Source organism: Ambystoma mexicanum, chromosome 13, assembly GCF_040938575.1.
Source record: "Ambystoma mexicanum isolate Mex_15411 chromosome 13, UKY_AmexF1_1, whole genome shotgun sequence".
In the NCBI taxonomy this organism is placed as follows: domain Eukaryota; kingdom Metazoa; phylum Chordata; class Amphibia; order Caudata; family Ambystomatidae; genus Ambystoma; species Ambystoma mexicanum.
In genome coordinates, this window is record NC_090938.1 from 472,361,091 (window position 1) to 472,374,881 (window position 13,791).

Genomic DNA, 13,791 nt, shown 5'->3' on the forward strand with positions numbered 1-13,791 from the left:
TCCTTTCATTGTTGCTTGAGATGTATGCACCGTTCTTTCCCTTCTGACAAGGAGTCCGGAAAGTGACATGTCTTATCTGATCTAATTTCTTGCAGGATTCTACTTCTTGTACCCGTGTGGTTCTGGTAAAGGGAGTATGGGTGTCTCCAGCCAGATCACTCTATAGGATGTCTCTGCCCTACCCACTGTCTGGTGTGTCTACCACTTCTCCATTCATCTGACGGCGCTGGATCCAGACGTTCCATCTCTGAACATGTGTTCCTCTCCTCTTAGCATTGTTCTTTACACCTGCTCTTGGTGGGATTTGTTACATCGTTCCCGTTTTGGAACGCTGTAATACCCTGGCCCACACGCATGTGTAGAATATATGTGGCATGGTGTTGCAGGCTCAGCTCCTCCGGCAAAGCTCCAATAGCACATTAGTTCCACTCAGACATGTGCACTCAATTCTGTAACATAGCAGTGTCTTACCTTTTCAGCCCACCCAGTTCAATGCTGTCCTGATTTTTGTGCAGCCCTTTTTCTTCTGTCTGCAGAGTTTGTCACCTAATAGTTAACAGCCAAAGCAGACTTTGAGATTAGCCAGTTTTTCTCTGGCAATGACACGTCGCCTTGCATGGAAACGTGTGCTTTATATGGGTATGGCATTACTGAGACTCCAAATTAAGGCCATAGGGCAGCCATGACCAAATCTGACTGTTATGAATGGTTGTCTGGGATTCTCCCTGGACTGATTGGGTGACAGACAAATGTTTGAATGGTGTAGTGCCTAATGTAAACCTGTGCATCAAGCCCCCAGAATCTGTTTAAAAATAGGTTTATCTGCACCATGTTTTTGTTGTATTCTGGGACTTGTCCTGAGTCAGCTGGAAGAGAACTGAGCTAAGAAAAACGAAGGCTCTGCTTGGGCCCTCTGCAATGCGCCAGTGAAGAAGTGATGGAGTGTGTATAAGACAATTTTTCTGTACTCGAGGGCCACAGACACCAATGCTCTCCTCCCTGAATGGTGTGCACAGTCAAGCTTGGTGCGAAATCTCTGACTTTCTTCCGGACGAGTCCGGTACAGAGCCAGGCACGCTTGAAGGCGGGGCTGGTAGAGGCAAACATTGCAGCGCAAGACTCATGGAGTCCACGGTGGCGCACATTGACATTTCAGGTTGTGCCATGTGCATCGTTACGGACATGAGAAGGACGGCCTGGCTACCGGGCAACCAAGTTCAACCCGGATGTCCAGGAATGCATACTGGACCTTTCCTTTGAATGTGGTGACCTGTTACATTCCACTACGGATGAGGCACTAGATGAGAACAGTTCAGACGGCCAAATCCTTATCCATCCTCACTAAAGCAACTCCTAAAGCGTACAGCCAGACGCACCAGCGGTCAGATAAGGGTCGGTCCTTCGGTGGTTTCCGGGGCTTTCAGTTCTCTGACCCAGCACCGTTGCAAACACCACAAGGTCAGGCACAGGTTTTTTTTCAGTCCCCTTCCTCTGCCTCAGAGGGAAAAAGGCATGACACTCATCTGGGTCTACGTGTCTCTAGTGAGGGGCAGGCTTGCCCTTCACTCCAGTGCTGGCGCGCGAGGTTCGCGGACCCCTGGATTCCCTCAGTGTTCCACGGGTTACCGCCTACCTATCCCTCCTTCCCCTCTCTTCTCCCCTTCGCTCGCACAGATTGGGACAGCAACGCTGTTGGCGGTTATTTGCTCGTAGAGAGTCAGGCAGTGGAAGAAGTCCCACCCTCCCAGCGGGGTCTGGGCCCCATGTCACAGATTTTCACCATACACAAGAACCACCAGGCTGGCCTTTGAGTTGTGTTGGACTTTCCACCTTGAAACTCCCCCTTCCTCTGCAAAAGTTCGAGATGGTTACCCCAGCGCTTATAGCAGAGATATTGTGCTTGGGAGACTGGATGTGTTCCCTGGATCTGAAGGATGCATACCTACACGTCCCGATCTGGCAGCCCCATCGGTCCTTTCTGAGGTTCAGGATCATGGACTTTCATTTCCAGTACAACGTTCTACCCTTTGGCCTCAAATCAGCCCTGCAGGGTTTTAGAAGACTGATCAACTGGTTGCAGCCCTTCTCAGGGCTCAGGGTCACCGCGTCTATCCATACCTAGACTACTGGCTCATCAGGGCAGGGTCTCCAGAGGCAGTCCACCGCACCACCTCCTCCCTCATGAATACTCTGCACGAGTTGGGATTTTCCATCAATCTCAAGAAGTCACAGCTGGAGACTATGCAGAATCTATTGTTTCTGGGCCTCATTTGGGATACGAGCTCTGAGAGGGTCTTTCCCTGTGAGGACAAGATTATAGCCATCAAAAGGGCCACGCGACATTTACTCAGCAGAGCAGTGACCTCGGCATTGTGGTACCAACACCTCCTGGGCATCATGGTGGCGTGCCTCTTAGCAGTGCCACACAAGGCTCAAAATGAGTCGCTTGCAGCTGCACTTCGCAGCCTCCTGGAGTCAGGCGAAGGGTACGTTGGCGGAGCTGGTCAGCATCCCACTGCATCTTCACCAGGACCTAGTGTGGTGGAGAATCGACTACAACTTGCGGGAGGCAGGCCCTTCAGGCAACCAACACTGCAGGTTACTATCACCACAGACTCGTCCTTGGAGGGCTTGGGAGCTACCTTGGGGAACCACAGTGTCCATGGGGTTTGGGCCCGGCAGGAGCAGGAGGCCCACATCTACTGGCTTGAGTTGATGTCCATCTGGCTCACCCTCAAAGCCTTCCTCCCGATCATCGGCAAGGCGATTTTCATTCAAGGGGACAGCTCCACCAGCATGTATTACATCAACAAGCAGGGTCGCACCAGGTTGGCTCCCCTCTAGAAGTCAACATTTCTGAGTGGGCTCTGGTAAACAACATGCACTTGGCAGCAATCTACCTCCCGGCGGAGTCCAACCTGGAGGTGGACAGGCTCAGCAGGCTGGGTGTGGACAACTAAAAGTGGCAGTTGAACTAACAAGTTCTGCAGAGCATTTTCGACAGATTTGGTCATCCCCAGGTAGATCTCTTTGCCACCTGGGCCAACAGGAGGTGCCCTCAGTTTTCATCCTGGCTGGGACAGGGCTGGGGCTCGCTGTGCAATGCAGATACAGTGGAGCAGCATGAACACATATGCCTTCCTCCCAATCACCTGGTGCACAGGGTAATCTGTAAGATAAGAGAGGCCCGGCACCAACGTATCATTTTGCTAGCTCTGTGGTGGCCAGCAAGGCCATGTTTCTCAGAACTGCTCAGCCTTTCGGACCAGCCCGATCCACCTTCCGCTGGGTCCAGCTCACCTACTATCTCAGAAGGGAGGCACTGTCATCCACCCCGCTGCCCAGAAGTTAGCCCTTGCTAAAGCACTAAAGCATCTGCATCTGTCACAGGCTAACCTAGACATCATACAGGGAGGTAGGAGCGATGCTACTAGGACCCTGTACAAAAGCAAGTGGACTAGGTTGTCAAGGGGCAGAATCAAAGGAGGTTGTTCTGCTGACCTGCATGTTGGACGACATGCTTTCCTTCTCGGCACATCGCTCTCATCTGGGTCCAAGTAAACACATGCTGCACCTATCTGGTGGCCATCGGACAATACCGTACAATACTGTAAGGAGGTGGTTTTCTCGTTCTCCAACCTGGTGGTTAAGACATCTGCCGGGCCTCTCTAGGCTCTATCCATCTATCAAGAAGCCACACCCTGTGTGGGACATCAATGTTGTCTTGGCGCCCTGGCATCAGGCTAGTCCCCATGAAGACATCCCTCTTGGTGGGTCTTACGTCTGCACGCAGGGTCAGTGGCATTAGAGCCTTGCACTACTTATAAGGACAAGGTGGTGCTTAGAACTCACCCCGCATTCCTACCTAAGGTAGTCTCCTCGTTTCACCTCAATGAGGGGGTTGTGCTACCTACTTTCTTCACGGACCCTAAGGACGAAGCTCGGAGGGTACTGCACTGTCTAGTTGTTAGGCACGCTCTAAAAGTCTACATAGACAGAACCAAGAGCTCGGAGTAAGTTAGTCACTACGGTGAGTAATTTATACTTTTGTTGTCATTTTAAACATGATCAGTAGGCTTTCTTGAATGAGACAGTTTGTCTGTTTGGCGCCTGTAGCTGCATGGAGACACCACACAGTTCAGAGATTTTTTTTTCATACAATTGTTCTCCTTACAGCACCACACCTCAGGTATTGAGCCCTACCATTGCTGCTCCAACGAATGCAATGCCTCGGAGAAGTTCTCGTCTGTTTACAAGTGATAGTTCTACAACCAAGGTGAGGCTGTATGTATATGTTCTACATTGATTTCTTTAAACTAAGAACTTTCCCTTTATCTATACTGTGAGATCAGATGTAGTTAATGGGGCCTCTACCCTCAAAATGATTCTGCCTTTTGTTATTGGAAAGAATTAAGTATAATAGACTCCCTAATGTGCTTTATACGTTGTAAGTTTTCAGCTCTTAACTCTGTTTCTTGACCCTCACTGGAGAGTTTAGTCAAAGTGTTTGTTGCTGTGGTTTTATCTGTGCTGCAGAGTGTGGGTACTGAGTTTGTCTGGACTTCCACGGAGTGCAATGGCTGAGAGGCTTGGGAAGCAAAAGGTATTCAGCATTTTGCCTGGAAAATAGTGCTGGCAAAACACAAGACCTCCCCTTGATTGGGAGGTTCATTCTTTCTGGAGCCATCAAGTAAACTCCATGAATCCTTATATAAAATGTTAAACTTTCCTTGATGGTTGCATGAGCATTTCTGATTGCAATGTGGTCCTGGGTGTTCCCCCAGTGTCTGGGCTCCTCTTTTTGCACCCATTTTAGGACATCAGCATGGCAATACCAGATGGGTATTCCAGCATCCTCGTCTCACTCATTCCCAGGTGGTTGGGCGTGTCTATACCGAAGTCTGGCAGGAAAGAGCTTCTGCAAAATAGTATGCTGTCCTTATAAGAGTTTTAGAACGGGGTTTGATGCACGTAAGCCCCCCTCTGCGCACTTGGCTCTGCCCATGCTTCACCAACTGACAGCTCCCAGTTCTTGTTTTTTTTCCTGTTCGGTTGGACATGAGAACAACCTCTCTGTGCCTCCCTTCTTTTTGGGGTGGTTTTCACTTGTTTGGTGTTCTCCCTCCTCCCTTTCTCCGCCCTTCCTTCTCCTCTCTCCGCCCTTCCTTCTCCTCTCTCCGCCCTTCCTTCTCCTCTCTCCGCCCTTCCTTCTCCTCTCTCCGCCCTTCCTTCTCCTCTCTCCGCCCTTCCTTCTCCTCTCTCCGCCCTTCTCCCCTTTGTCTCTCTCTGTCCTGCCTTCGTCCCTTCGTCTCTCTCTGTCCTGCCTTCGTCCCTTCGTCTCTCTCTGTCCTGCCTTCGTCCCTTCGTCTCTCTCTGTCCTTCCTTCGTCCCTTCGTCTCTCTCTGTCCTTCCTTCGTCCCTTCGTCTCTCTCTGTCCTTCCTTCGTCCCTTCGTCTCTCTCTGTCCTTCCTTCGTCTCTCTCTGTCCTTCCTTCGTCCCTTCGTCTCTCTCTGTCCTTCCTTCGTCCCTTCGTCTCTCTGTCCTTCCTTCGTCCCTTCGTCTCTCTGTCCTTCCTTCGTCCCTTCATCTCTCTCTGTCCTTCCTTCGTCCCTTCGTCTCTCTCTGTCCTCCCTTCGTCTCTCTGTCCTTCCTTCGTCTCTCTGTCCTTCCTTCGTCTCTCTGTCCTTCCTTCGTCCCTTTCTGTCCTTCCTTCGTCCCTTTCTGTCCTTCCTTCGTCCCTTTGTCTCTCTCCGCCCTTCCAACTAATTCAGAACAGGACTGCAAGACTTGTGCTTGGCCTCACGCCCTGGGATCGTATCTCTCCAGCTCTGACATCTCTCCATTGGCTCCCAGTGGATGCAAGGATTAAATTCAAAACCCTCTGCATTGTCCACAAGGCTTTCTGGGGCCTGGGTCCAAAATACCTTCAGCTATCACTCCGCAAATACCTCCCCCCTCGAGCTCTTCGCTCCTCTACCTCCAACTCCATCAGGGTCAGTCGTTTTTCAAATAAACGAGCTGGCGGTAGATCTGTCTTCGACTGGGGCCTCCCTCTGGAACAGCCTCTCTGCCACGCTAAAACTTGAGGAGAACCATCTCTGGTTCCGGAAGCACCTCAAGACCTTCCTGTTTTCTTCTGCCTTCGCTCCCCCTCTACCCTGATGATCTGTTCTCTCTTGGCACTGTGCACCTGGCCACCCTATGTCCTTCGGGACCAGGTACCTGCTCACCCTCCCGCACTGCCTCCGGGCCACCCCTTGCGCTGGGGTCTGTATCTGTACCCATACAGCCCCCCCCCCTTTTTCTTGCTGCACTTATCAGACCTACCCTGTCTGCTGCCTTAGACTTAGCACTGGCAAATTGATGGCTGCACTACCAGTGTTTGTTGCCTTTATTATTTATTTATTGTTATTTATCTGTTTCTCCTCTGCTTCACACTTTCCACTTCTCCTCCTGCCATGCACTTTTCCCCTCCCCCATGCACTTGCGCATTCTCAATGTCACTATCCCTAGTAAGATCGCTGTTTTGTTCTCCCCTGTTCCCCTCCCTTGTCGCGCTCTGAAACACCTGTGTACGAGCGCAATAGAAATAAAATATCAAATCTCTCTGCCCTTCATTCGTCTCTCTCTGCCCTTCCTTTTGTCAAATATTGGGTGATCATGCCAGCTGTGAAAGACACTTGTCGGCTGACATTGGAATTCATTAAAAAAACATCTGCTAATTTAGCCTTGTGTATATTAACTGTTTTCGAGATTGTGTTATGGTTTAAATTTACACTTGGCAGGTTGCGTTAGGCCAGTCCTCTATACTTTATGCAGTCCTAGATAGAGACTGTTGTCTGAGCCGTTTCTGGAAGTTTTAGCTCAACACATTGAGGACAAAATGTGGTCTCTGAACCTCCTCAGGGAGTGCATCCCAAAGTGTCAGATCCATTACCAACACCAGTTTCAGTTGAAGGAGAGGGCACCGTCTTTCCTAACAAGAAACAGGTGTTGAAGGACACAGATACAGAGTGAGATAACAATTAATCTGTTTCTCTTACAAAATTTCCATGAGATTGTGGCAAATGCCATGCTAGCCTTCGAAATTACACCAAAAGACAAACCTGACACTGCAGAGGTTTTTGGGAAACTGCCTTCTCAACAGACCAAGTCTCCGTTATGGAACAGGCCTATACTCAATGAAGTAAACCCCATTCTGATCCTCATGTCTACATTTTTGGATGCTAAATGCAAAGTACCCAAACTAAGGAGGAACCTTTTGTGCTAATGGAAAATCTTCCTCCACAATCTGCTCTGGTTTCAGCCGCTTTCGGTACTAAGGAAAGGGCCTGCACCTTCTAATGTATTGGATAAAAATTCTAAAGTCTGCGAGGCGCAGGATAAGAAGTCCTATGCCAGTTCTTCTCTCCAACTTGGGTCAAAACAACCATGGTTTTAGCAGGTTTTAATATTTTAAATCACAGAATGCTTCCTCAAGCGGCGTCTGATGAATTCTCTGTCTGGGTCTCAGAAGTGAGAGTCGGCCATTCAATAACTTCAGATTGTTAAAGATTTAAGACACCACGGCAAGGGCAATAACAGGTGCTTTTTGCATTTGTAGACCTGCTTATTTGGCAGCCACGTCCCCACATCAGGATATTAAGGACAAGGTTTTAGACCTTCCTGTTGTTGAAAAAACACTGACTCTTCTACGAATGCGTTTCTTAAAAAATGCATTGTAAGCATTACTGCGGTTAAATCGCTCGGTTCCATCTCAGTGAAAACAGCCTTATCAAAATATTAAATGTTTTAAGGCGCGTGCTCAAGGAAATATTTCATCTCCAACCACTCAATCCTATTATTCCTTGGTTAAAAAGAGATACAGGCCGAAGTCCGGTGTTACTCCCTCGACTACCTCTTCCCAAGAACTAAAGAAGTCTGTTTGACTTCTATCCATGGATATACGATTGCTGTCAAGGAGCATACATCCCAGTAGCAGGAAGGATTTGGAGTTTCCTTCATCAAATGGAAAACATCACTCGGGAGGAATAGGTTTTAAATATCATTTGCCACAGTTACTCCCTGGCCCTTCCTGCTACACTTAAATCTTCGAATGGATTGTGTCCTCCCACGTATTCCTCATCTTTGATATTCAATATCCAGCTTCAGCTGCTTCTGAAAAAGAATTCGGCAGAAGGCGCTGTGCATCGATGCAGTCGGCTTGATATCCCTCGAGAGCCTCTGTCTCGAGGATGATGTCATTGAAGGCATATATAGCATGCGCAGCACCTGTTGGCTTCGGTACCTTTTTTCCGCAAATGCTATAGTTCGAGAAATACAGCGTACTTCATTTATTACTCACAAGTAGGTCTTGTTCGTAGACACGGACTACCCCGAAGATCGGGTTCAAGAAGTGTAGAGATTGTGACTCAAAAATGTCTTTGACCGACCCACACCTTATATTTCTATGGTGTCTTGGGGTGGAGCATAAAACCTTGGCCTGCTCCAAGTGCCAGTCGCTGACCGGAAAGGCCGGGAGGAGTGAAAGGGGAAATTGGCAGTAGGTCGAAACCCCAAAAAAATCTCCCATCTACCCCGACCAAAAAACCTTTTACCGGCGGGTCGAGAGGCATATCTCCTCGGAGTAACAAAGTTAAGATGGAGTTCGAGGAGTGGCTCCCACCACTAATCGTTGTCTAGGAAGTCCAAAAAGAGGCACCATAGGTCGCCTTCAACTTCATCGGACACCTCCCCTGAGAGGGTATCTTGTCCCATTAAAAAAAAAAAAAAACTCCACACTGCCGGAATGGGAAGCATTTAGAGCCGAAATGCTGAAAATATTTAAAGAAAAAACCCATGTCAAGCCATGCTCCAACCGCGCATTCCAATGAAGCCAGTAAGGAAAAGGCCTTGAGCCAAATCCTGTGTGCCCTCGAGCCTTGGACGAAGGCCTGATCCTCGTCGAGCCGTCAAGGCCTCGACAAGTCATAGAAGGATCCTTCGAGACGAAAAGCACAAGTCGAGGTCGTCGACACAATTGACACCTGCTGCTCCCTTGACGTCAGCCAAGCCCTTGACATCGGCGTTAACTTCGCTGACGGTGCAATAGATGCCAGCTGTACAGTCTACGTCGAGCGCCCCATCTAAACCTATGGCGCCATCAAAGTAAAAAAAAAAGGTTTCGACGACTCCTCGAGCATCAAAGCCACAGTTTGTCAAACCATTGATGCCTGAAAAAACATAGTATTTGAAGTCCCTCAATATGAGGTGAATTAACCCTCATACAACGATGCACCCTTTGGTCTCCAATTTGGCACACCAAATGTGCCTGAAAGTTTAATTTATGAGGAATCAAGGTTGAAAGACCTTTATAATTTACAGATTGCCAGTCGGGTAAACACCTCACCAGAGCTAGATTTTGGAAGTACAGAGGCTGGTGAACATGATGATGCTTCACATACACAGCTAATGTCCCAGGTGGTAGAATATATGGGGTGCAGTAGGCCTCTGTTACGATTTGAGCAGGATGATCTGACAGACATCCTGGATAAGGGTCCACAGATGGATCATATACTACCTTTCCATATTTCTCTCCAAAAAAGGGTGGCAGCAAATTGGGAGATGCTAGAAACTAATCTGGCTGTGAATAAAAATCTGACCAAAAAATACTGCACTTCCAGTAGTGACCCTGACTACCTGTCAAAACACCCCACTCCAGAGAGTCTGGTGGTACAGGCAGCTAGCGCAACCTCTAAACAAGCCTCTTACCCTATCATCCTTCCAGTTAGGGACTACAAATGAGTGGATTGATGGGCAAGGAAAGTATTTTCTTCAGGGAGTATGTTGCTCAAATGCGCCAACTCCACATGTGCCCTTGCAAAATACTCATTCACTCTATGGGACTGCATTTCCATTTCCATAGTCACACATTATGGGAGTGTGCTTCATCAGCGGCTGACTGCATACCCGATGGAGAGGAGAAGGAAGCCTTCCTTAACATCATTCAAGATGGCAAAGATGCCATGTGCGAGTCTCTTCAAACTGGCATCGATTCCGCTGACAGTATCAGCAGGGCCATGGCGGCTAGTACAACAATCCGCAGGCATGCGTGGTTACGAAAGTCTGGCTTTGCTCCAGATGTACAGGCCAGACTTTTGAATATGCCCTTTGACGGCTCTTCGTTATTCGGATAAAAGGCTGATGACAGTCTGGAAAAGTTAGACTTTTAAAGCAGCAGCAAAATCCTTAGGAGCTGCTATCCGCCAAACTCCTTTTCGTCCCACAGGAACCTCTGGGAGAGGAAAGTCCTTTCGCTATTATTCCGCATTCGGAAAAGGCAGAGGACAGCCGGCTCAAAGAGGCCAAAGAAGATCCACCCAAGGTGGACGGGTCAAAGGTACTAAGACCGCAGTAGGTGCCTCTTTACCCTCGGCATCTGCATCAGCCGCCCCCAAACCACTCTGAGGCCTTTGCACACAAGACACCTGTAGGGGGCAGGTTAACTCACTATCTGACGGAATGGCAGGCTATAACGTCAGATGCTTGGGCGTTGGAGACAGTTGCCCAAGGTTACTGCCTACCCTTTCTACACATCCCTCAGTCATCCACCGGGGAACAGCTCCCGAAAAGTTCCAGATCCGCTCCTCTTGCAGGAAATTATGGACCTGCTAGAGAAAGGTGCCATAGAACCGGTACCTGTAGCGGACAGTAACAAGGGCTGGTACTCCCCCCTACTTTCTCATACCAAAGAAGGACGGAGGACTGAGACCCATCCTGGACTTAAGAGAATTAAACAAGTTCCTCAGGAAGGACAAGTTCAAGATGGTAACTCTCTCTCAGATCCTTCAGGCCCTCCAGCTCCAGGACTGGCTGGTATCTCTGGACCTTCAGGATGCTTATTTCCATGTGCCAATCCATCTCAAGCACAGGAAATACCTGAGGTTCGCAATTGGCAACTCTCATTATCAATTTCGAGTTCTGCCATTTGGGCTGACCTCCGTCCCGAGGGTCTTCACCAAGTTAATGTCAGTAGTGGCGGCGAGTCTAAGGAGGGAAGGGATCCACGTCTATCCCTACCTGGACGATTGGCTGATCAGGGCCGTATCTTCGGAACAGGCCCGGACCCAGCTAGATTATGTCTGCCTCTTCCTTCACAGACTGGGCTTCTCCCTCAATTTGAAGAAGTCACAGATGATACCATCTCAGACTCCAGTTCATTGGAGCTGTCCTGGACACTTCCCTGGGAAAAGCCTCGCCACCAAAGTTACTTTCTTACCTGGTAACGTTCTTTCGACGGGATGTTCCTCCGTCGTATTCCTTATCTCCCCTCCCATCCATCCCCGCAGTGATAACTTCCCTTGTGGTTGCAGATTTCGCTCCTTCAAGGTTACTAACCAATTCAGGCATGTCTGTCTTATACTACAAAACGGAACTGAGCAACGGACGCAGCGCGTGTCTATTTATGGGCATGGTGACGTCGGCGCCGATACGGTGGCCGTCGAGGGACATCGACTCGGCGGACGTCGACGCGCAGCGCCCTCTACGGAGAAAACATTTCCGAGGCCAGCAAGCTGGAAACGTATATCAAAGATAAGGAATACGTCGGAGGAACATCCCGTCGAAAGTATGTTACCAGGTAAGAAAGTAACTTATTCTTCTTGGCCATAATTGGAGATTGCAAAGAAACCATGTGTGAGTCTCTTCATTCGGGTCTGGATTCTGCTGACCGCATCCACAGAGCCATGGCTACTAGCACAGTTATAAGCAGATTTGCCCGGTTGAGGAAGTCTGGTTTTGCACCGGATGTGCAGTCCAGATTCAACATGCCCTTTGACGGGTCTCACCTTTTTGGAAACCAGGCTGATGAGAAGTTGTAGACCTCAAAGGCGGCAGCCAAATCTTTAGGTGCCGCTATTGGGCAGCCTCGGCCCTTTCGCCCTAGTGAACAGACTTGGATTTGGTAGTTCTTTTCGCTACTACTCAGTTGGAAGAACGAGAGGAATGGCTGGTCAAAGAGGCCAAAGAAAGTTCCCTTGTGGTGGAAGAGGGAGAGGTGAGAAGCTGTATCTATTCATTCCATCGAATGCTAGTTCATTTAACACCACTACATCGAATTATATGCAACGAAAATCCTTACAATCGAAAGACGCTTTAGTTGACTATAATTCGATGGTAGTATCGTAATTAGTAGCAATTGTTTTTTTGAGGTAGGCTTACATTAGGGTTAGGGGGCTAGGGTTAGATTACGGATTACATTAGGGTTGGGGCTAGGGTTGGGGCTTGAAAAAAAAAATAATTCAAACGTTACATGGAGCTGGCCAGTGCCGAAATTTCTGGACTGGACAGCTCCATGTGATGTTTTAATGTGACAAAGAAATGCATTGAAATGCTATCTTTTACATGTAAAAGGGCATTTCCATTGAACCCAGTCCATTTATATTTTCGATGGACTGGTTTAGATGGAAAAGCCCTTTTGCATGTAATAGATAGCCTGTCTGCCTTGGTAGACAATGCTTTGGTTTAGATGCTGTGGCATTTCAATGCTACAGTTTCGATGTAAACACCATAAACTGTGCGAAGCCAGCTCAAGCAGTGGCATCTTTACCACCTGCCACTGCAGCAGCCACCTTAAAACCTCTCTGCGGTCTTGAGTCACAATTCACCAGTGGGGGGCAGACTGTCTCTGCATCTAGAAGAATGGCAGGACATTTTAACCCTGCTAGAGAAAGGCGCTATAGAGTCTGTAATAACTTTGAAGAGACTCTGGGTGAATACGGACACTGGGATCATACCCGGGCACAAACCAATTATTAAAACAAAGTACCACATTCTGTTCATATAACAAGACAACCCTTTTCGAGGCGGTAATCCATACACTTAAAACAAATGTAAAATATTTTATTAAATACAGTTTACAGTTTAAAAATGCATAACAACCATCAACTAAAATGCAACGAATCAGTAAGCGTCATGCTATGCAAAATGTTTGATCTACTGCGTACTGTAGTCCATAATCGCCACAGGAGAACCATAGTAGTAGGTACTATGAGCCGGTGCCTGTAGCGGAGAGGAACAAGGGATGGTATTCTCCATATTGCCTTATACCCAAGAAAGACGGAGGACTGAGACCGATCTTGGACTTGAGATACTTGAACAAGTTCCTCAGAAAGGACAAGTTCAAGATGGTCACACTTTCTCAGATCCTGCAGTCCCTCCAACTCCAGGATTGGATGGTGTCATTGAACCTTAAGGATGCTTATTTTCATGTGCCAGTCCATCTCGAGCACAGACAATACCTGAGGTTCGCAGTTGGCGGTTATTGTTAGGGAGAATTCTCACAAATGTGCTAATTCTCTTCTACCTTAGAGACCCCCAGCTCTTTTTGCTGGACTTTAGGACTTTACATTTCTGACCTCGAGAGAGCAAGACCTTTTTCCCACTCATGTATTTTCCTGTGATTTGGACTCTGTTTCTTTTGACTTTGGAGTCTGACAAACCCCAGAGGCATCATCTTTGCATTGTGACACACAGCACCTTCAGTGCACTGGAACAGGGAAGACTCTTAGATTTTCCCAAGGTTTAAATACCTTGTCTTGATAAAACTACTGTTTGCAAGATCAGTGAAGTGAAATTGACTTTACTTCTCCAGCATGGGGTCTGGCATGGTTTCACATGCTCATGAATATTCCCAGTCGTCCGGCTGGTAATCCTCGGTAAAGAAAAAATCAGTTTCATTTATGAACTGTCTTTCTCCTAATAACCAATCACTGTTCTCTGGGTCATGCTGCCCCCAGCCAATGACTGCCCTCT

The 13,791-nt window shown here is 48.2% G+C and overlaps 1 protein-coding gene across 2 annotated transcripts in view; it reads left to right on the plus strand.

The window, feature by feature from the left end:
• CDC27 (cell division cycle 27) overlaps positions 1–13,791 on the plus strand; it is a 1,618,725-nt gene that overhangs the window by 841,311 nt on the left and 763,623 nt on the right. For both annotated transcript variants that reach the window (XM_069634092.1, XM_069634093.1), the window contains exon 10: positions 4,177–4,276. In XM_069634092.1, coding sequence (XP_069490193.1) covers positions 4,177–4,276 — 100 coding nt within the window. The remainder of the gene's footprint in view (positions 1–4,176; positions 4,277–13,791) is intronic.